This window comes from Phacochoerus africanus, chromosome 7, assembly GCF_016906955.1.
Source record: "Phacochoerus africanus isolate WHEZ1 chromosome 7, ROS_Pafr_v1, whole genome shotgun sequence".
Classification (NCBI taxonomy): Eukaryota; Metazoa; Chordata; class Mammalia; order Artiodactyla; family Suidae; genus Phacochoerus; species Phacochoerus africanus.
In genome coordinates, this window is record NC_062550.1 from 24,672,087 (window position 1) to 24,693,592 (window position 21,506).

At 37.5% G+C, this 21,506-nt stretch overlaps 2 protein-coding genes and 1 pseudogene across 2 annotated transcripts; 2 read left to right on the forward strand and 1 right to left on the reverse strand.

Moving 5' to 3' along the window:
- Nucleotides 1-1,469: 1,469 nt before the first annotated feature.
- Nucleotides 1,470-2,408, forward strand: LOC125130311 (olfactory receptor 6C2-like). The gene has a single exon (XM_047785693.1). The coding sequence runs from the start codon at nucleotides 1,470-1,472 to the stop codon at nucleotides 2,406-2,408; it is 939 nt and encodes a 312-aa protein (XP_047641649.1).
- A 7,325-nt stretch (nucleotides 2,409-9,733) lies between these two features.
- On the forward strand, nucleotides 9,734-10,663 carry LOC125130381 (olfactory receptor 6C4-like; annotated as a pseudogene).
- Nucleotides 10,664-18,911: 8,248 nt separating this feature from the next.
- Nucleotides 18,912-19,846, reverse strand: LOC125131598 (olfactory receptor 6C2-like). The gene is given in 2 exon segments (XM_047788388.1): nucleotides 18,912-19,141; nucleotides 19,144-19,846. Coding segments are annotated over 2 exon segments (933 nt in total).
- Between the last annotated feature and the right edge of the window lie 1,660 nt (nucleotides 19,847-21,506).

The following is a 21,506-nucleotide window of genomic DNA, read 5'->3' on the forward strand; positions in this document are numbered from 1 at the left end:
AAGCTGAGGTTGGAGAGATATACAGGGGCCAGATCATGCAGGAATTTTCAGGCCAAAGTAGAGAATGTCACTTTTATTCCAAATTCAGAAGGAAACTGTTGAAGGGATCGAAGCTGAGAAATGATATCATTCAATGTATCTGTTTAATAGAACATTATGGTTTTATGTAGAGGATGCTTTTCTTCATTTTTTCTAGTTTTGAAAGAGAAGAGAGTTGAAAGGCAATAATTTCAAATTTTATTTTTTATTAAAGTATGGTGATTTACAACTTTGTGCCAATTTTTGCTCCAGAGCAAAGTGACCCAGTCATACATACATATATATATATATGCATTCCTTTTCTTATCTTCCATCATATTCTATCCCAAGAGACGGGATATAGTTCTCTGTGCTATAGAGTAGGACTTCATTGCTCATCCATTCTAAATGTAGGCATTTGTATCTATTAACCCCAAACCCCCAGTCCTTCCCACTCCCTCCCCCAGCAATAGTAATTTTAAATGAGCATATTTGGTTGTGGAATTCAGAAAAGACAGGGATTAATAGGAGAAGTTTTAGGAATTTCACATCTTTCGTTATAGTCAACTCTGTTTACATTCCACTGAAAGAAGATATACAGAAATTATGACCAAGTGGATTACCAGCATTAATTCTAAAGACATGTAGGATTTCTCTAGTGACTCAGCAGCCACTCAGGTAGAGCAGATGTGGTGCGAGTTCACTTCCTGGCTCTGGAACTTCCACATGTAGTGGGCATGGCCCAAAAAGCCTCATATAGAATAATAATAATAATAGTAGTAATAACAGCAGAAAACCTTTGAATGGTGTTTATTCTATTCCGGGCAATTTTCCAAGTGGTTTGATTATATTTACTCATGTATTCCTTTAAGGACCCTGTGAAATAAATTCAGTTATTCTTCCCGGTTTAAATATGAAGAAATTGATGCACAGATATTAATAATTTGCCTAAAGTCACAAGCTGAATGAATCATAACTTGAGCCCAGACAATTAAGCTCCAGAATCCATGCCCCAAGCCACTGTGCCCTGCTACCCCTCTGGTGCCATTATATGTTTCGTGATAGATAGCGCTTTTGTTTCTGTTTTTGTTTTTCTACCTGGCTGATATCATCTGAAAGAATTTCATCCCCAGCCTTTGTTTGGGGTTTTTTTTTTGTTTCTGCCTTTCCTTTTTTTTGCAGGGGGGAGGGGAAGTTACTCTAGAAGTCCTCGTACCATAGACTTCTCATTAACATAATGATAAGAATGTTTAATACCAGCTTTCTGGCCACACTATTGTATGAATCTTGGAGTAGCATGAGCCACCCATACGAGCACATTATCGAATAAAGTGATATTGTCCTGCCTGACAGTCTCACCCTACTCCCATGTTTAATTCGTGTGAACCCTACTGATGTCCCATTTCTGCCTTATTTTTACCAACAGAATATGCAGAAGCCAGAGGTCAGTGATGACAAATTACACTGTGTTAACAACCTTCATCTTGGTGGGACTGACAGATGACCCAGATCTTCAGATTCTGCTTTTTATCTTTCTGTTGCTCACCTATCTACTGAGTGTGATTGGGAACCTCACCATCATCACCCTCACCTTGGTAGATTCCCACCTTAAAACCCCTATGTACTTCTTTCTCCGGAATTTCTCCTTTTTAGAAGTCTCTTTTACCACTGTCTGTATCCCCAGATACCTGTATACCCTTGCCACTGGGGACAACACAGTGACCTATAATCCTTGTGCCACTCAATTATTTTTTGTTATCGTGCTGGGTGTGACCGAGTTTTTTCTCCTGACTGCCATGTCCTATGACCGCTACGTGGCCATCTGCAAACCCCTGCATTACACCACCATCATGAGCAGCACAGTCTGCATCAGGTTCCTTCTTGGCTGCTACGTGATTGCTCTGATCATCGTCCTCCCGCCCTATGTAATGGGCTTGGACCTCGAGTTTTGTGACTCGAATGTCATCGATCACTTTGGCTGTGATGCTGCTCCCATCCTGAAGATTACCTGCTCAGACACGGTCCTCATAGAGCGATTTGTCTTGGTCCTGGCTGTGCTGACCCTCCTGTTCACCTTGGTGTGTGTAATTCTGTCCTACACCTACATCATCAGGACCATTCTCAGATTTCCTTCTGCCCAGCAAAGGAAAAAGGCTTTTTCTACCTGTTCTTCCCATGTAATTGTGGTTTCTATCACTTATGGAAGCTGCATTTTCATCTATATTAAACCATCTGCAAAAGAAGGGGGAGCTATGAATAAGGTTGTGTCAGTGCTTACCACCTCGGTGGCACCGGTAATGAGTCCCTTCATTTACACTCTGAGGAACAAGCAAGTGGTACAAGCTTTCAAAGACATGATCAAAAGCATTGCAGCTGTGGCAAAGAACTAAAGGACTACTGAGTTCAGAATGACACATTGTAAATAAATTCCCTATAGCTCTATTTTATTTTTCGCTCTTGGTATGTTAGTCATGGTTTTATATATCACAACCCCATTCTGTTACATTTAGTGCCTACTATTAGTACATGTATTAATAATCCTTTTTTGCTCAACCTAGTCCCAGAAATACAAGGCCAAAGCTTTGCTGTAAATATTTAAAACAATACACCTATTACTAGTTACAGAACCAGGAAATGTAAGCAGCATCATCTTACCATTATACTGCTGCTCAGCTATTCCTCTTTTACTGGCTGGTATGTCCTGATTTGAGTCCCAAATCTCCCAGGAACATCAGGGATGATGGTTTCATGGGTGTGTGTATATGTCCAAACTCATCAAATTGTATACATTAAATCCATACATTTTTGTATATCAATTATACTTTAATAAAGCTGCTTTTTTTAGGAAAATTATTTTTGAGGTCAAATGCACAGATTTATTTCCTTCTAGATGTGTCTTGTGTTTCCTTCTAGGATGCTTTCTGTCATGCACCTGCTTGCTGGCCACTTTGATATTGATGACTGTATCTCTAGAAAACATAGTGTGGTGATTAATCATAACACCTCAATGCATTCTCCTTAATAGACAAACCTGAACCTTAAAAAAATGTGAAGAGAAAAATCATAAAGTTTCTAGATGAAAATTAGCAGAGTATTTCCATGATCTTGGGATAAAGAATATTTCTTAAACTAAAAACAGAAAGCATTAATCATTAATCAAAAAAAGACTGGGAAATTGAACTGCTTTACAATTAGGAAGGTTCTTTTCATCAAGAAATTAGAGAGTTCCCATTGTGGTTCTGTGGGTTAAGGACCCAACGTTGTCTCTGTAAGGATGAGGGTTGCCTCGCTCAGTGGATTACGAATTTGCCCTTGCTGCTGCACAGATTGAAGATTCAGCTCAGATCTGATATTGTCGTGACTGTGGCATAGGCCTTCGGCTACAGCTCTGATTGGACTCTTGGCCCAGGAACTTCCATATGCCACAGGAGCTGCTGTAAAAAGAGAAGAAGAGAAAAGAAAAGAAAAAAGAAAAGGAAGGAAAAGAAAGAGCAGAGTGAAAAGCAGGTATATATGAATCTAGAAGAGCATAAAGATAAAGGTTGGAGTATAAATTTTCCCTAGATTTTTTATGTTTCCTATAAAAGGCCATAGGTTTTTTTATGTTTCCTATAAAAGGCCAAGGCTCTTCACCTGTCTTAAGAACCAGGTTTATAGCCATTTATCTAGTTAATTGCTCTGGTCCAAAAAGGTAATAATTTTTTTATTATCTCCCCTAGGGAGTCAGATGTTACAGCCAAGAGCAACGTCCCGAGATTGGTCCCAAGGTGCCAAGAAAACTAGGACTGTCTCCCTAATTATTCACAAACCAAGGAAGAATGAAACTCAGGAACTTGGAAACATCTCTACATTGTAAAATCTAAGACTTGCATGGGTCTACCTCTTGGAGATATTTTATTTACCTCCCAAATGCCTGGAGGAAAGAGAAGACCCTTTCTGGAAGGGAGAGGACAGTTGCCTCCTTTCCCCTTATAAGAAAAGCATCATTTTTCCTCATCCTTTGCCGATGGATGTACAGCTCCTTACATAGGATGTCTGGCTTGGCTGTCATCATGTTGCCCAGTGATAAGACCTAAGGTGAGGGGATCCAATATATTTATTATTTATTGAGAAGTAATTAATAAGACATCCGTCTCTGATCTAGAGCACTCCATGGGTATACTCAGGATAAAAATTAATAAAGATAAATATTAAACACCCAACAGTAGAATAGTATTAGAGTTTTAATACCACAGTTTCAATTTAAAGTTAGTGTATTTTGTATCAATGATATATCTATATACCAAAACAAACCAGTAGAATATGAAACTGAAAAAGAGATACCATTTAAAAATGAACTAGTTATGAATAAATATACACAAGATTTCTTGGAGAAAAATATAAATTTTTATTTGGAAATTTTTTGGCCATGCCCATGGCATGCAGAAGTTCCTGGGTCAGGGATGGAACTGAACCACGGCAGTGAATTCTTAACCTTTAGGCCACCAGGGAACTCTTATTTGGAGATATTTTAAAGATCTAAATACATGGAGAGATGTATCATACCACAATTATGAGCTAGAAATTTTAATGTCTTAAACATAACAATTTTCACAAGTTTACAATAGATTCAGTGCAATCTCAATAAAAATTCCAATTCTTTTTTTGTAAAATTGACAAGAAACATTTCTGATAAAAAAAAGAAAAATTTCTGATTAGTTACAAAGGACAAAAAAGAATGACACACTCTAAAAGAAGGATAACAAAATGAAGGAAATTATTGTACCAGAAGTCAATAAGTATTCTAAAACTATGTCAATTAAGACAGCACATTACTTTAGCAATTCTGGTTTTTTTTGTGGTTCCATATAAATTTTGGATTGTTTGTTCTAGTTCTAAGAAAATGTCATGGGTAGTTTGATAGGGATTGCATTGAATCTGTAGATTGCTTTGGGTAGTATGACCATTTTTACAACATTAATTTTTCCAATCTAGGAACATGGAATATCTTTCTATTTCTATGCATCTTCTTTAATTTCCTTGATTAACTGTTTTATAGTTCTCAGAATATAGGTCCCTTGCCTCCTTGGTCAGGTGTATTCCCAGGTATTTGATTTTTTGGGGTGCAATTATAAAAGGTATTGTGTTTTTATATTCCTTTTCTAAAGTTGCTTTGTTATTGTACAGAAATGCTACTGATTTCTGAATGTTAATCTTATATCCTGCTACTTTGCTGAATTTGTTGATCAATACTACTCAGCCATAAAAAAGAACAAAATAATGCCATTTGCAGCAACATGGATGGAACTAGAGACTCTCATTCTGAGTGAAGTAAGTCAGAAAGAGAAAGAAAAATATCATATGCTATCACTCATATCTGGTATCCAATATACAGCACAAATGAAACTTTCCACAGAAAAGAAAATCATGGACTTGGAGAATAGACTTGTGGTTGCCCTAGGGGAGGGAGAGGGAGTGGGAGGGATTGGGAGCTTTGGGTTAATGGATGCAAACTATTGCTTTTGGAATGGATTAACAATGAGATCCTGCTGTGTAGCACTGAAGAACTATGTCCTAGATACATACAGGCAGCATGACAATGGGAGAAAAAAAAATTATGTATACATGTATGTGTAACTGGGTTCCCATGATATACAGTGGGAATAAAAAAAAAAGTGTTGGGGAAATTAACAATAAAAAATAAATTTAAAAAAAGACCAGCACATTATTGTTGCAGGAATACAAATAGACTGATGGAATATAATTGATCCTAGAAACTGATTCATGTATATGTGAGGCCTTAACTTATGGTAAAGATATCGTTGCAATGGGGAAAGGACAGTCTTAACAACAAACAGTACCAGAAATATTCAATGTCTATGTGGGGAAAAGTGAAATCGGATGTGAATTACAGGAGAAGTCAATTCCAAATGAACTATTGACATATACCTGAAAGGCAAAAAATTTAAGAAGATGATAATAGGAGAATATTTTCATGGCTCTGGGTAGAAAAGAATTTCTGAATCAGATGAAACAAACAACTGATGAACTGAACATGCTTTAAAATTAAGAATCTGTTCCACCAAACAGAAACCCACCGTTAAGAGAGTGAAAAAGAGAAAATATCTGCAACTCACATGGCCCCAAAAGCAATTATATTCAGACTATATAAAGAATTCCAACATATCAATAGGAAAAAGACAGACAACCCAGTGAAAAAGTGGACAAGAGACTGCAACAGGAACTTCAAAAAAAGAAATATAAATGGCCATGTGGGTATAGAACATTCCTCGCCTACGCTAATGATCACAGGAAAGCAAAGAGCACGTGAGTTCCACTGCACACCAGTCAGCCAGGTAACAGTGACGATCAAGTGCCAAGTAAGGAGGCCACAGAGCCGAGAGCAATTGGATACACGAGAGGTGGTGATATCGTAAAGGATTCAGCCACGCTGAAGTCAGTTTGGCATTACTAGGAAAGTTGAAATCATGTATAGCCAATAACCCAGCAGTTCCACTCCTGGATATATTTCAAAGAGAAAATTTCAGATATGTGTCAGTAAAGCTGCTTATTTCATATTTCCCCCCAAATGAAAACTACATCCCTATCAACTGCATGAATGAAGTGTGGCAAGCTCAAAAATGGAATACTATAATGAGATGAATATTAATCCTAAAACTGAACAAAAGAAGCAAGACAGGAAAGAATATATACAATGTAATTCCATTTTTATAAAGTTTGAAAACAGGCAGCGCTAAACGATATTGTCTAAGGATCTGTACTTAGATGATAAAGTTGTAAATGTAAGCAATCTTATTTGTTGACTTTTTTTTATATGTAAATGTAGATAAAAATAAGACCAGGCTCAGAGTTCCTGTGGTGGCTCAAAAAAACAAATCTAATATCCAAGAGGACGCATGTTCAAGAAAGTACTTAATAAGTATAGTTATTCACATTGTTCTCATTGGTCTTGCTGTTAATATTCCTGGTGTTAGTATTACCACTGATTTTTTTTTATCTTTTGAAACTTCTGAAAACACAATCTTTATCCAAAACAAAGTTTTTAAGCCACATGTTTTCTCCTTTTTGAGTATAATCTTTGTACTTTATTCTTCTAATATCAAATGATGAACCAGAAGAAAGGAATGGACAAGAAAGTAAGATAATATTTGTTTATACTTTGGGGTAGATAATGGATGAATGACTTAATCATAATTGGAGAGACAGCTTGGTTTCTGATGAATTTGCAAGTACTTTGCAGGGCCACTCAGCTCCCTGCAAATGACTGGACCTCTGATTTCGTGGATTTTACAAAAATAATTTATAGTCTATCTTGAGAATGTTGGGCTCTTTGATAACCCTCCAATTGGGGCAACAATTCATTTCGGTGATGACCAAGTCATAATTATTCTAAACATCCTCAAAGTTCTCACCCCATTGCTTTCAAATTCTCTTTCAGATTTAAGCTGTAGCTGATTCTCTCATTGTACTTTTTTTTTTTCCTCTTTTCTCCAGGTTTATTGAAAATAATTGACATATAACATTGTGTGACTTTAAGATGTATAGTGTCATAATTTGATATTTCTCATTGTACTTTTAACATAGTCTTCCTGACCCTTCTTCTCTCAGATAAGTATCTACAACTCGCTTACAATGTTATCAACAGCTGCTGTTCATTAGCACCTTCTGAACTTGAGTCCACAGGGCACCTTTAGTTCGTCAGGAAATTGATCCCCATGTGCCTACTCTGAAAGGAACAGATAAATTCTGGGTCACGGGTCATCCTGGCTAACATGGAATCTGCAGAGAAGTCCATATCTTGGCTTCTAAGGACAGCAACATAATGTATTATAGATCAGAGAACTAGGGGATTTGCAGGCTGATAGATTCTCCTTTTTCATTCTATCACTGCTACTCTTAAATTTTCTGGTTTGCTGTCCTCCTAAATAAAACTTTATCTCTCAAGAACTGAGACTTAATTCCAGTTTGACTTATTTAGAGAAATATAAAAAGGAATACTTCCTTTCTTACTTAGGTAGCCCTTGTAAGGTTAGGCCTTTCCATGAAAAATCATGTCAGGGTATGGTCAGAGAGAATATAGAAAATAAGCTGATTTTTTTAACCATTTATAGACTCTTATGTGACCGCTCACCTTTGGTTCAGATTTTAGAATTAATAAAGTTAGCAGACCACTGCAGTCAGATTGGAAGAGGAGGGCATTTTATGTTTCTAGTTTCCAAAAACACTGATGTGATCATTTTGGGGACATAGACCATGAAACTATACCACTCTAAAGTCTGGAAGAAATTGCAAATCTACTGTTAAAATTCATAGGGGAGTGCAACCAGGAGTGAAAGACCCTGAGAAAGCCAGATCAAAGGTTAAACTTGCTTGGCCCCTCAGTATTCATGTACGGCCATGAGGGAAAATATCAATGACACCTGACAATATGTGATTTTTCTAAATAACTTTGCATGTGGATTAGAGGATCCCTTAAAATATCCTTTGTCACAGGAATCTTCATAATCAGATAAGGCTAAAGATGGCAAAAAAAAAAAAACAACTATCAAAATTTCCTTCCCTGTGGGCCACAAATTTATCCACAAAGGACAACTGTAATCAACAATACTAGTCTCAATTTCCAGGTCTCTTTGTTCTAAAATTAGTGGAAATACCAATGTTTGAGATTATAACCAACCTCTACCCCTAGGTACCATTCAGGACTCTTTAAAGCATAGAGAAAAATCCATTCTGAGAGATGTGTCCTAGGACTGCCACAATATCCCTTCCCAGTGGGGTGCCAAATCGGAGCCCAGAAGACTCTGAATGTGACCACGAAGCATACGACAATGTTTATCAATGCAACTTAGTGATGGCAGAATACTGGACACGGGGAAAGACGTACAGTATAAAAACGACAGAGTCCTGAAACAACAGTCTCCGAATCTTAAAGGCCAATTAGACATTCATCCTAAAAAATGCAGAGAGAGAGTAAAAACTCAACTTTGGATGTGGGATCTATAGCATCATCTGTATTGGGAGAATTTCCAGATTGCTTAAAAAGGAAATCAGGAAACTAGACTGTGAAGGAGATGAGGGTCAGTTACAGACACGATGAAGTGTCAGTTAGTATATGAAGGGGAACCCAAAGGAAAAGACAAACAGAAAGAAACAATGATACTAAGAACATAGAAATGAGAGAAAACTAAAGTCAGATAAAAATACATAAATGTAGGAAATTTATGGATATTTCCTAAGAAAGGACAAGTACTGACAAGAGTCATTCTTATGTGACATATCTTTGCTAAGAACCCAGGAATAGGAGAAGTGGCAAAGCTTTATGAATCAAATCAATATTTTATATTGTTATCTCTTTATTCTCTTGTATGAATTTTCCGTGCACATTTCTGTGTGTGTTTTAGATGTGTTTTAGTCTTTGTGTTTAAATCAATTAATATTCATGTTTTAACATGAAAATATTAATTCATTAAAATATTAACTTGCAAAAAAAAAGTAAAACCGTATGAATGGAGCCACTTACATAGGGGCCCTGGGGCTTCCAACGAGCTAAGCCTAGTACAATGGGATGACAGCTTGGGCCCATTTGGAAGAGGGGTTGATGATATGACCTGATTCTGTTGATTGCAATTAACTTCATTTTTTCTTACCATGAGAAACTCTTCAGTTTTTACCACTGTCCTTCCCTTTTTTCCTGTAGATCTACCAAAGGTCCACAATGAAAAACTGAACCACAATTACTGAATTTATCTTGCAGGGCTTCACAAATCAACCCGAGCTCCAGGTGGTGATATTCATCTTTCTGTTCCTCGCCTACCTGCTAAGTGTCTTGGGAAATCTGACAATCATTATTCTCACTCTGGTAGACCCCCACCTCAAGACCCCCATGTACTTCTTCCTCCGAAATTTCTCCTTCTTAGAAGTTTCCTTCACATCCATTTTTATTCCCAGATTTCTGACCAGCTTGACAACAGGAAATAAAGTCATCAGCTTTGATGGCTGCTTGACTCAGTATTTTTTTGCCATCCTCCTCGGGGCAACAGAATTTTACCTCCTGGCTTCTATGTCCTATGACCGCTACGTGGCCATCTGCAAACCCCTGCACTACCTGACCATCATGAACAGCAGAGTCTGCATCCAGCTTGTGTTCTGCTCCTGGCTCGGGGGAGACTTGAGTACCTTGCCACCCTTCATCACGGTAAGCCACATGGATTTCTGTGCCTCCAATGTTCTGAATCAATACTGCTGTGACTATAGACCTCTCCTAGAGGTTGCCTGCTCAGACACAAGCCTTTTAGAATTAATTGTCATCTTATTAGCTGTTTTGACTCTGGTGGTTACTCTGGTGCTGGTGACACTTTCTTATACATTTATCATCAGGACCATTCTGAGGATCCCTTCTGCCCAGCAAAGGACAAAGGCCTTTGCCACTTGTTCCTCCCACATGATTGTCGTCTCTCTCTCTTACGGAAGCTGCATCTTTTTATACATTAATCCATCACCAAAAAAAGGAGGAAACTCTGACAAGGAAATATCTCTGCTCATGACTTCAGTTAGCCCCTTGTTGAATCCCTTTATTTATGCCCTTAGGAATCAGCAGGTGAAGCAAGCTTTTAAGAACACAATGAAAAAAATTGTGAAGACTTAATAATCAGAATTATTTTAATCAATAAAATTAAACCATGAAATATTTGACTTAATACATATCTATCAAGTGTTTACTATATTTCAAGTGACAGGCTGGGCATTGAGAATAGAAATACAAGAAACACGGTTCTCAATTTTTGAGAACCTCCAGTCTAGTATCATAGAGAGATATAAAAGCTAATAAATTATAATCAAACTTATTAAATGCTATTACAAAGGGATAAATGAGATGCCATAAAAAAAGATTTGAGACAAATAACTTTACTCTTGATTTCATGACATTTCACTTTTGAGATGACATGTGAGAGGCAAAAATAGCTTATAATGGGAATAGTAGGAGGATATTAATTTAGAGTGAATTGTAGGAACCAAATAATGAAGATATTTATCGCACATTTAGGAGTGAGCCAGGCAATACTGAGTCAAGAGAAACTATAAGAAAGTAATATTATCAGTTTGGTCTTCTGAGGAATATAATAGAGCAGAGATTAGATCAACTCCTATGAACAATATGGGTGACAAGCAATTCATCAAGAATAGCATTCAAGGGAGTTCACTTGTGGCACAGCAGGTTAAGGATCCAGAACTGACAGCACAGTGGCTTGGGTCCCTGCATGGCGCAGGTTCCTCCCCTGACCTGGGAACTTCCACATGCCATGGGCACAGCCAAAAAGAGAACAGCGTTCAAGCAAATGATGTAAAAATTCTTATCATGGTCCATGAGAATAGAGAAAAAGGACACAATTATAATCTCAATTCAAACAATTTAGTGGATAGATGACAGAGGTGAGATAGTTTTCCAGCTTGGAAGGCTGAATGGTGGATAAAGCCATAAACCAAAAGAAAGGCTTAAAGAGGAAAATATTTGTCAGTTTAATCACAAGTTATATTTAATCACGTTTGTTTAGAAAAAACGGATGAAAAAATGAACAAATTAGAAGTATTTATTTATCAGTGTCCCATGGACTCAACTTCAGAACATGTGAAATGTACGATTAACTTGAAAGTAAATTCAGGCAAGCAGTGCAAGGAGAAACATGAGGTTTGGACAGAAAGATCTGGCTTTCGTCTCAGAGTAACTTAAGAGCACAGAAACAGGAAACCCCCTTAGAAGTAGCCTTTAACCAAAGATATTCTGACATAAAGCCTGCCCATAGTAGCCATCAGATAGATGGAGGAGGAAGAGGAAGAAGAAGGGAGAAGAAGCAAGAGAGGGAAGAAATAGATGCTCTAGAAAAGAAGTAAAACCTCCCCCGGAAGTCAGGAGTCATACCCTAAAAATTGTCAGAACTGGAAGCAAAGCCAGTAGAATTGGCAGCATGGTGTCTATAAAGCTCCTATATTCTTTCAAAGTTTTCTAGTCGAAGGTCAGAATCACTTCAGTCTAGCAGTGCCAGAATACTACTGGTCATAGGGAGAAGAAGACTGTCGTACCTAATTTAAAAAGAAATGAGTTTTAGACATGCAAGGTGGACACTGAAGGAATTAATGGAACAAGAAAAATCTTGACTCTCTAGGTAAATTCATTAAATGTCAACATTTTGCCTAGCAAGTAGAAGAATTTAGTGTGCCACTTGCCATAATAATAATCTGCCATCTGTGCTATTTGATATTCCTCCTAGAATTAGTGTCTTTTGATTCTTTCCAAAGAGTTTCCCCAGTTGTGTTTTAAACCTACAGATGGGAGACTTTGAACATTTTAAAGAGATTAGCCTCAGTCTTTGCTTACGCCTTTCCTCAGACCTTTCTTAGACCTGACAGATAATTATATCTTAGATGAGCATAATCAATTACACATATATTGTTTCAAAGTCATAAGTGCATGTATTTAAAAAGTCAAATAGTAATCAATGCCTCTCTATACTCAGAGCATATCTCAGATCTACCCCTTTCAATTTCTTCAACTTTCTTCTGTTGGTCACATTTATGTTTTAAATAATGAATTCAGAGAACTATTTCTTGATTTTAGACATATTTCCTGTTATAAAAGATGAGGTTTCAGCCCTCGAATAATATTCTCCTCTCCTACTTCCTTGTATTCCTAGTAATACTAATATGAGGTCATTTTTGAACAGTATTTACAATGTTCTTATATAAATCAAGTTCTCTGCTCACCATGAAGACAAACAGTGCCATACAATTACATCTTTTCTTGAAGAGCCCTTTGATTCTCTAGCAGCTCTAATTACCTTTTTATTTGGCACTATTTGCCATATCTTGTTTTCAAATGTTTAAGTCTATTAAGTATTCTACGGAGTCCTCTTTCATCCTAAAGCCCTCACTCCTAAAACTTCCGTCTTCCTACTCCATCTAGACGAGCGGCCTTCTATGCATGTTCAATAGCCATCCTATATTCACTGCTGGTTAATGGATTAAAATGCGAATTGAGATGTAATTTTTCAAAAGAAGATAATGGGATATAACCCCTCAATAAGAATTACAATAATGGGAGAACATTACAAAAAGATTATAAATCAAAACATATGACAAAATAAATTTTTGTTATAAAATTAATCAATAAGATGTCTCAACATGTAGAAACAATTCTTGAGACCCATAAAAAAAGATAATCAATCTATTCTCAAGTAAAGATTATATTAGATGCTACAAACAGAGTAGCTATTATTGTCCAGATTAGTACCTCAAGAAATAGTGAGTGGTACCCACCAGCAATCGACTGTTACCCAGGATTCATGTAAAATTTGGGAAATCCTTATCCTTATTTCCATAAACTCACAAAGATTGGATTGTACAAAAAAAATGAATGTCTAGTCCCTTCAAAGCTAGCAGACCTCTAAAGTGTTCATATAAAATGTATAAAGTTTGGAATGTTCTATTGATTGCTATGAAGTCCTCCAGTCATTTTGATCCACATAAGAATATATTCATTTTATGTAGTTAAGGAATTTTTCTGGACAAGCTAGAGATGGAGATGAAAACAAGTAGACCAGCATTCATATAATTAATCCTCAATCTGCCCCGTCTTTGTTAGTTAATCCTGTGTTTTGGATTTATCAGAGTATTTCTTCAATGGCATTTTGTTTAAATGGGAGAACAAGAATGTTGCAAGGGAGGTAGGTGCATAATGAGATTTCTTTTCATTACATCTTCCAGAGATGGGCTTAAACCTTCTTTGGCTTATGATTTCAGAAGGTGTTTTAAAAACTTGGAGAGTTTAGTCTAAACAGATTGACCTGAACCTTAGTAGGCTCACCAACAATCATGGTGCCAATGTCTATGGAATGTTCAGTCAATAAAGAATAGATGGCTTTGTGGAATTCCTGCATTGTGTTTTGCTGAGAGGTAAAGACAAACTATCTCAGCTATGGAAGGAAAACAACCTCAGATTTACTTCAGTCAGGGCAGTGTATGTACCACTGTAAACATTTCCTGCTGCACAATGGTAAATTATTCTAGCAAGGTCAAACAAAACATCCATTTTTTTCTTTTTCATATGCACCTGCAGCATATGGAATCTCCTGGGCTAGGGGTCAAATCAGAGATAGAGGAGTTCCCGTCGTGGCACAGTGGTTAAAGAATCTGACTAGGAACCATGAGATTGCAGGTTCGACCCCTGGCGTTGCTCAGTGGGTGAAGGATCTGGCGTTGCCATGAGCTGTGGTGTATGTCGCAGACGTGGCTCGGATCCCGCATTGCTGTGGCTGTGGCTGTGGCTGACAGCTATGGCTCCAATTAGACCCCTAGCCTGGGAACCTCCATATGCTGCGGAAAGCAGCCCTAGAAAAGGCAAAAAGACCAAAAAAAAAAATCAGAGATAGAGCTGCCAGCCTATGCCACAGCCACAGCAATGCCAGATCCTAGCAGCATCTGTGACCTACACCACAGCTCACAGCAATGCTGGATCATTAACCCACTGAGCAAGGCCAGGGATTGAACCTGCATCCTCCTAGAAATTAGTCAGTTTTGTTTCTGCTGAGACACAAAGGGAACTTCCTGTCCATGTTTTAAAACACATGGTTATCTAAGATAGATCCAAATAAATTATCCAAAAACATGCTTTTGTAGCCCAGATTTGGAAATTATGATTATAACAACTAAATAACCTACAAACTTTAGTAATAACTCTTATCTCAGAGTTCGTCTGACAACATACATGAAATGTAATATCCAGTATCTTCAAAGTTGAGCAGCATGTGCCATGGCAAATGATTCAGCAATTGGATCATCCAATATAAAAAATAAGAAGAGGAGTTCTCTTGTGGCAGAGCAGGTTAAGGATCCAACGTTGTGACTGCAGCAGCTTAGGTCAAAGCTGTGGCATGAGTTCAATCCCTGGCCCAGGAAATTCTACATGCTATAGGTGCAGACAAAAGGAAGAAAAAAATAACAAGAAGATCTATGCTTTGGGAGATTGAAATGACTCCTGTTGAAAATTCCGTTTATGATCACAGCCCACTGAACAACAATATAGGACAAACTGATCACATACACAGACTAAAAAGAGTCTATTTTGCATTACAGACTGGCAATCAGATAGTGTGAATGCTACAATTTTGTTATTCCTTGAAAAACTGTTTAGGCCTTCCAAACAACAGCTTTCAAGTTCCTTTGCCTTTCCTTTTATCTACACATTAGAATCCATTATCAATTGATACCCACCAAAAAAAAAAAAAAAAAACCTGCTAGGATTTTGACTGGGTTGCTTTAAATGTATAAATCAAGTTGGGAGGAATTCATTTCTTAAAAACGGGGCTTCTTTTCCACTATAGTTGTTACAGAGGGCTGCCATTGAAGGAGGTTAGGGTTCCCCAAAGTCCAGGACCTATTTCCTAGGACCTTGCCCAGACATGGCTTATGCAATGCAATGACCAAGATAGCCTTCTTACCTAAAATTACACTTGTATTACAGCTATGATATAGAAAATTCAAACAGAGATACAAAAAGCTAAGACAAATCATGAAAAAAATCTAACATCAAGAAATAAACATTATTTTTCTGGTTATTTCCTTCCAAACTTTCTCCATATTTACATATATTTTAACTATAATATAATTATGACACAGCATTTTAACTTACTTTTGCATAAATCTGTTATAAACATATTTCTATTTCAATAAAAAGAGATAGAAACAAGTATTTTATATTTCACTATGGTGTTTACTGTAGGTTTTTTGTTTTTTTTTTGGTATTTGTTTTGTTGTTATTTGGCTGTGCCCACAGCATGTGGAAGTTCCAGAGCCAGGGATTGGACCTGAGACACAGCAATAACACCACCAAATCTGGAATCACAGGCCACCAGGGAACTCCATTTTTTAATTGAAATATAATTGATGTAAAATATTATGTTACAGGTTTATATATAGTGATTCACAATGTTTAAAGGTTATACTCCATTTATAGTTATAAAATATTGGCTATAATCCCTGTTATACAGTATATTCTTGCAGCTAATTTATGCATAATACTTTGTACCTCTTTATCCCCTGCCCACATACTGTCACTTTCCCCTTCCCTCTCCCACTGGTAGTCATTAGTTTGTTCTCTATATCTGTAAGTCTGTTTTTTTTTTGTTATATTCACTAGTTTGTTGTATTTTTTGGATTCCACATATAATGATAACATGCAGTATTTATCTTTTTCTGATTTCTCTCATTTGACATAATACCCTCCATATCTCTCCATGTTGTTTCAAATGGCAAAATTTCATTCTTTTTATGGCTGAATAGTATTCCATTACATATACGTACCACGTCTGCTGTATCCATTCATCTGCTGATGGACACTTAGGTTGCTTCCATGCCTTAGCAACTGTACATAACACTACTATCAACATGCAATGCATGTATCTTTTTGAATTACTGTTTTTTTTGCGGGGGGGGTAAATATATTCCCAGGAGCAGAATTGCTCAGTCATAAGGTAGTTCTGTTTTTAGTCTTTTGAGAAACCTCCATAATGTTTTCCACAGTGGCTGCACCAGTTTACACCCTCCAAAGTGTCTGAGGGCTCCCTTTTCTCCACATCCTCACCAACATTTGTTAATTGTGTTCTTTTTGATGATAGCCATTCTGACAGATGGAAGCTGATATCTAACCCTGGTTTGGATTTGCTTTTCCCTGATGACTAGTGATGTTGAGCATCTTTTCCTGTGCCTGTGGGTATAACTTCTTTGGAGAAATGTCTATTCAGATCATAGGCCTATTTTTAATTCTTTGGGTGTTTTTGATGTTGAGTTGTATGAGCTGTTTATGTATTTTGGATTTTAACCCTTTCATTGATCACATCATTTGCAAGTGTTTTCTTCCATTCAGTTAGTTGTCTTTTCAGTTCATCAATGTTTTCCTTTGCTGTGCGTAAAATTTTAAAGTTAAAGTAGATCTCATTTGGGTTTTTCTTTTTGTTTTTATTTTGTTGGGTTTTGTTGATTAAGGAACTTGACTTTTTTTTTAGGGTTGCCTGCGGCATATGGAGGGTCCCAGGCTAGGGGTCAAATCAGAACTACAGCCACGGCTACAGCGCAACTCAGGATATGAGCCGCATCTGCAACTTACACCACACCTCATGGCAATGCCAAAGTGCTAAAGGGGGAGCTCCCTTGTGGCAGAGTTGGTTAAGGATTCAGTGTTGTCACTGCAGCAGCCTGGGTCACTGCTGTGGTGCAGGTTAGATCCCTGGTCTGGGAACTTAGGTTATTGTTTAGTATTGAAGTAGCAATAAAGAATTTCTTACACAAGCAAAAACCAAGAGTTCATCAATACTTTTAGCCAATCCTAAAAGAAATGTTAAAGGATCTTCTCTAAGTGGAAAAGAAAAGGCTACAACAAGAAGTATCTATAAGAAAGGAAAAATCCCACTAGTAAAGACAAATACATAGTAAAGGCTGAGGATCAGCCACTTAAATAAGCTAAATATGAGAGTAAAATATTTTAAAAATTATAAAATCAAATATAACTAAAAAAATCAATAAAGGAACAAACATAAAGATGTAAGATATGTCATCAAAAACACAGAATGTGGGGATGGGAGTTAAAAATGTAGATCTTTTAGAATGTGATTCAACTTAAATGACTACATATTTAAAATGTGTAGCTATAGTTATAGGTCAACATAGATGAACCCCATGGTAACCACTAATCAAAAAACTATAATACAAAAAAATAAATATTTGGTAGTTAGTATGCTATAGGGACTACAAAATTAGACGTGTAATGTTTACAATGAAAATTACATACTGGTGCAAAACAATACTAAAAAAGAAAGGGGAGTTCCTGCTCTGGTGCAATGTGTCAAGAATCTGACTGCAGTGGCTCAGGTCATTGCTGAGGCACAGATTCAATCCCTGGCCCAGGACAGTGGTTTACAGATCAACATTGCTGCAGCTGTGGCATAGGTGACAGCTGCAATTTGTCTTCAATCCCTGGCCCAGGGACTTCCATATGGGGCAGGTGCAGCCATAAAAAGAAAGAAATTACATGTGTTCAGGCCCCTCAAATGTCCAATATGATTTCTCTAGCCTTAGGAAAATAACAAAATTTCTGCTAGTTCCTCATATCCCAAGTAGACCTTTCTCTGCCCTGATGTTTCAGTTACCAATTGCTGTGTTTAGGTCACTCCTAACGGTTGTATCTTAAAACATCAACTTGTTATTGTTCATGGTTCCAGAGGTTGACTGAGATCAAGAGGGTGGTTCTATCTTGAGTCTGCCATGGAGTTGTAATCAAATGGTAACTGGAGTGGGAATGATAAGAAGCCTGCAGTGGGCTGTTTGTCCAAGATGATGTCTGACACCACAGCTCAGATGGCTGCAAGAGATGGGATGGACCAGGCATCTCGCTATGTTCTCTCCATGGGTCTAGCATAGGCTTTCTCACTGCTTGGCAATATCAGGGTATTCAGATTTTTCACTTGGCACCTGGATTCTGCCCTCACCAGCATGTGTTCCAAAAAAAAGAAGGTGGACATTGAAAATCTTACCTCTTAAGTCAAACAACTTCATTCCTGCCACATTCTCATGATCAAAATGAATTCATAGACCAAACAAGTTTAAAAGGAGAGGAAGTAAAGGACATCTCATGGTGGGGGAAAAGGCATTGAAATTTTGAAACAATCTTTAATCCGCAGTCAGAAAAATCTCATCAACATAAGGCTGGGTCCCTTCAGCATTCTTTCTTAAACATTCTCAAATTTCTTTAATATTTGCTCAAATACATCACTAGTGTGGATCTAATTTCCATCTATATTCCAATAATGAATATTTTATTTTATTTGAGTTTCCGGTATGCTGTTCTGCTACTTCTTTGAATGAAATACAAATCTTTTGAGAGTGTCATGGAAAGACTTCTTTACTTGTTTATTTCTCAGAGTATAAATGAAGGGGTTCAACAAAGGGGCAACAGATATGGGGAGCAGAGATACTCCCTTATTTATGGCCACTTCATCTTTGGCTGATGGTTTGATATACATAAAGATGCAGCTGCCATAGGTCATGGAAACCACAATCATGTGGGAAGAACAGGTGAAAAGGCTTTTTTCCTTTGCTGGGCAGATGGTAATCTTAGGACCGTCCCGATGATGTATATGTAGGACAGAACGACACACACAAGGGTCACCAAGAAGGTCAACACAGCACAGGCTATAACCAGCTGCTCTATGAACCATGTATCTGAACAGGAATTCTTCAGGATTGGAGAAGCATCACAAAGAAAATGGTCAATAACAGAGCCACAGAATTCCAGACGGAGGCTCAGGCCAAGGGGTGGAAGGATAATCAATAAGCCAGATACCCAACAACAGAGGATGAGATTCCTGCACACTCTGCTGTTCATGATGCTCATGTAATGCAGGGGTTTGCAGATGGCCACGTAGCGGTCATAAGACATCACTGCCAAGAGAAAATATTCTGTAGCTGCGAAGAGGACAAAAAAAAAGATTTGGCTGAAGCAGGCACTGATGGTGATGGTTTTGTCCCCACTTGATATGATGTGCAGATAGGTGGGCACACAGGCAGTTGTGAAAGAGATTTCTAAGAAAGAGAAATTTTGAAGGAAAAAATACATAGCTGTTTTTAAATGAGAATCCACCAAGACCAGAGAAATTATGGTCAGATTCCCAATCACACTGAACACATATGTGATCAACAAAAAGGCAAAAACCAGAATCTCCAGTTGTGGGTCATCTGTCAAACCCAGTATGATGAACGTTGTTGTGGTCGAATGGTTTCTCATCACTGACTTCATGCCCAATCTTCACGCAAAAGTCACAGAACATCGATCTGAGGAGCAATGTCAAATACAACAGGATCAAATTGGGACTATAAACAACAATTCGACAAGTCACATGTTTCTCCTTCTAAAACTTGAAAAATTGGTCTTTCATGAAGTGATGCCTTCAACTTCACCAAATATACTACAGAGAAGCTAGAACAAGTTCTTCCCATTGAAGAATTAAACAGGATCCCCATAGGACCAAATTGGCTTGGTGTCAAGATTTCACTGTCTTTTACTGTCCTCAACAAATATCCCTGAAGCGTACATTCCCTACATCAAGGAAATGAAATTCACTTTTCTCCTTGTGATGTGAGTAGAATCAGCTCCCACTAAGTAGAGTTCCCCAGTACAATGCCAAGGTTGTAGTATCATTATAAAAAGAAGGAGAGATGAGGGAAACATTAGCCTGGTCTTAAGAGACAGGTAGTTGGCAGGTACTACCGCTGAAAGAGAGGGAATTTTAAAAGCTGAATATTTACTGTTGGTAATTGAGATAGATGGAATAGACAGATATATAAATAGACACTTCATATATAAAGAAAGACAAAATGAGTGTTTCGAAGACATCTAGGAAGTTGTTTCCACATGCCAATCAAACCACTGTACCAGAGACTCCACCAATTTAATGATAGATGAAGGGAGTCCGGGCCACATTTCAATGTGATGCACGTTCATTGCTCCATAAGTAATCTCAGAAATTAGCAAAATATTTTAATGAAACATCAAAGTTTGAAACTAGTACTTTATTTCTTTCCTAGAGTGAACATATGGTGTGAAAAAATACTGTACAGAATAAAACATAAAAATCTTGTCCGTCAGTTGCAAATAGAAAAGTCCTAGTAAAACATACCTTTGACATTCCTCATTGTTTCACTTGTAATTGTACCTCAAATGGTTCACAATAAGTGAACCTCCAGTTGAACAAAAAGATACCAGTAGGAGCATCTAATTGTATTTCTCAGCCCTGGCTCTTAGGAATCCATCCTCACTGTGAATACATTTTGGTTTCTCAACTATAAGATACTCACCTTTTTTTTATTTATTTTTTTTCTTTCTAGGGCCACACCCGTGGCATATGGAGGTTCCCAGGCCAGGGGTCCATTCAGATGTAGCCACCAGCCTACGCCAGAGCCACAGCAACACAGGATCCGAGCCGCATCTGCAAACTTCACCACAGCTCAAGGCAACACCGGATCCTTAACCCACTGAGAGAGGGCAGGGTTCAAACCTGCAATCTCATGGTTCCCAGTGGATTCATTAACCACTGAGCCACAACGGGAATGCCACATCACCTTATTTTTAAATTAGGAAATATTTATATGCACTCTGTATAACTAAAGGGAAGATAACAGCGTTCAAAAGATAAACGGAAGTTAAGACACCTTTCTAGCTTTTCAAAAGTGGGAGTTCTGATCGTCTGTGTGCAAACAGATTTTCACAATAAAGACACCTTTTATTTCCTTCATTGACAATTGTTTGCATGAAAAAAAGTGAATAAGAGGGTCCTTGGAGGCCCTAAATGAAAAAGTTTCTAATGAATCTAAAATGTAAATTATTTTGGAAAAAAAAGTCACAACCCAAGCCCCAATGGGGTTAATGTCCTTAGAGAGAAAAGGTG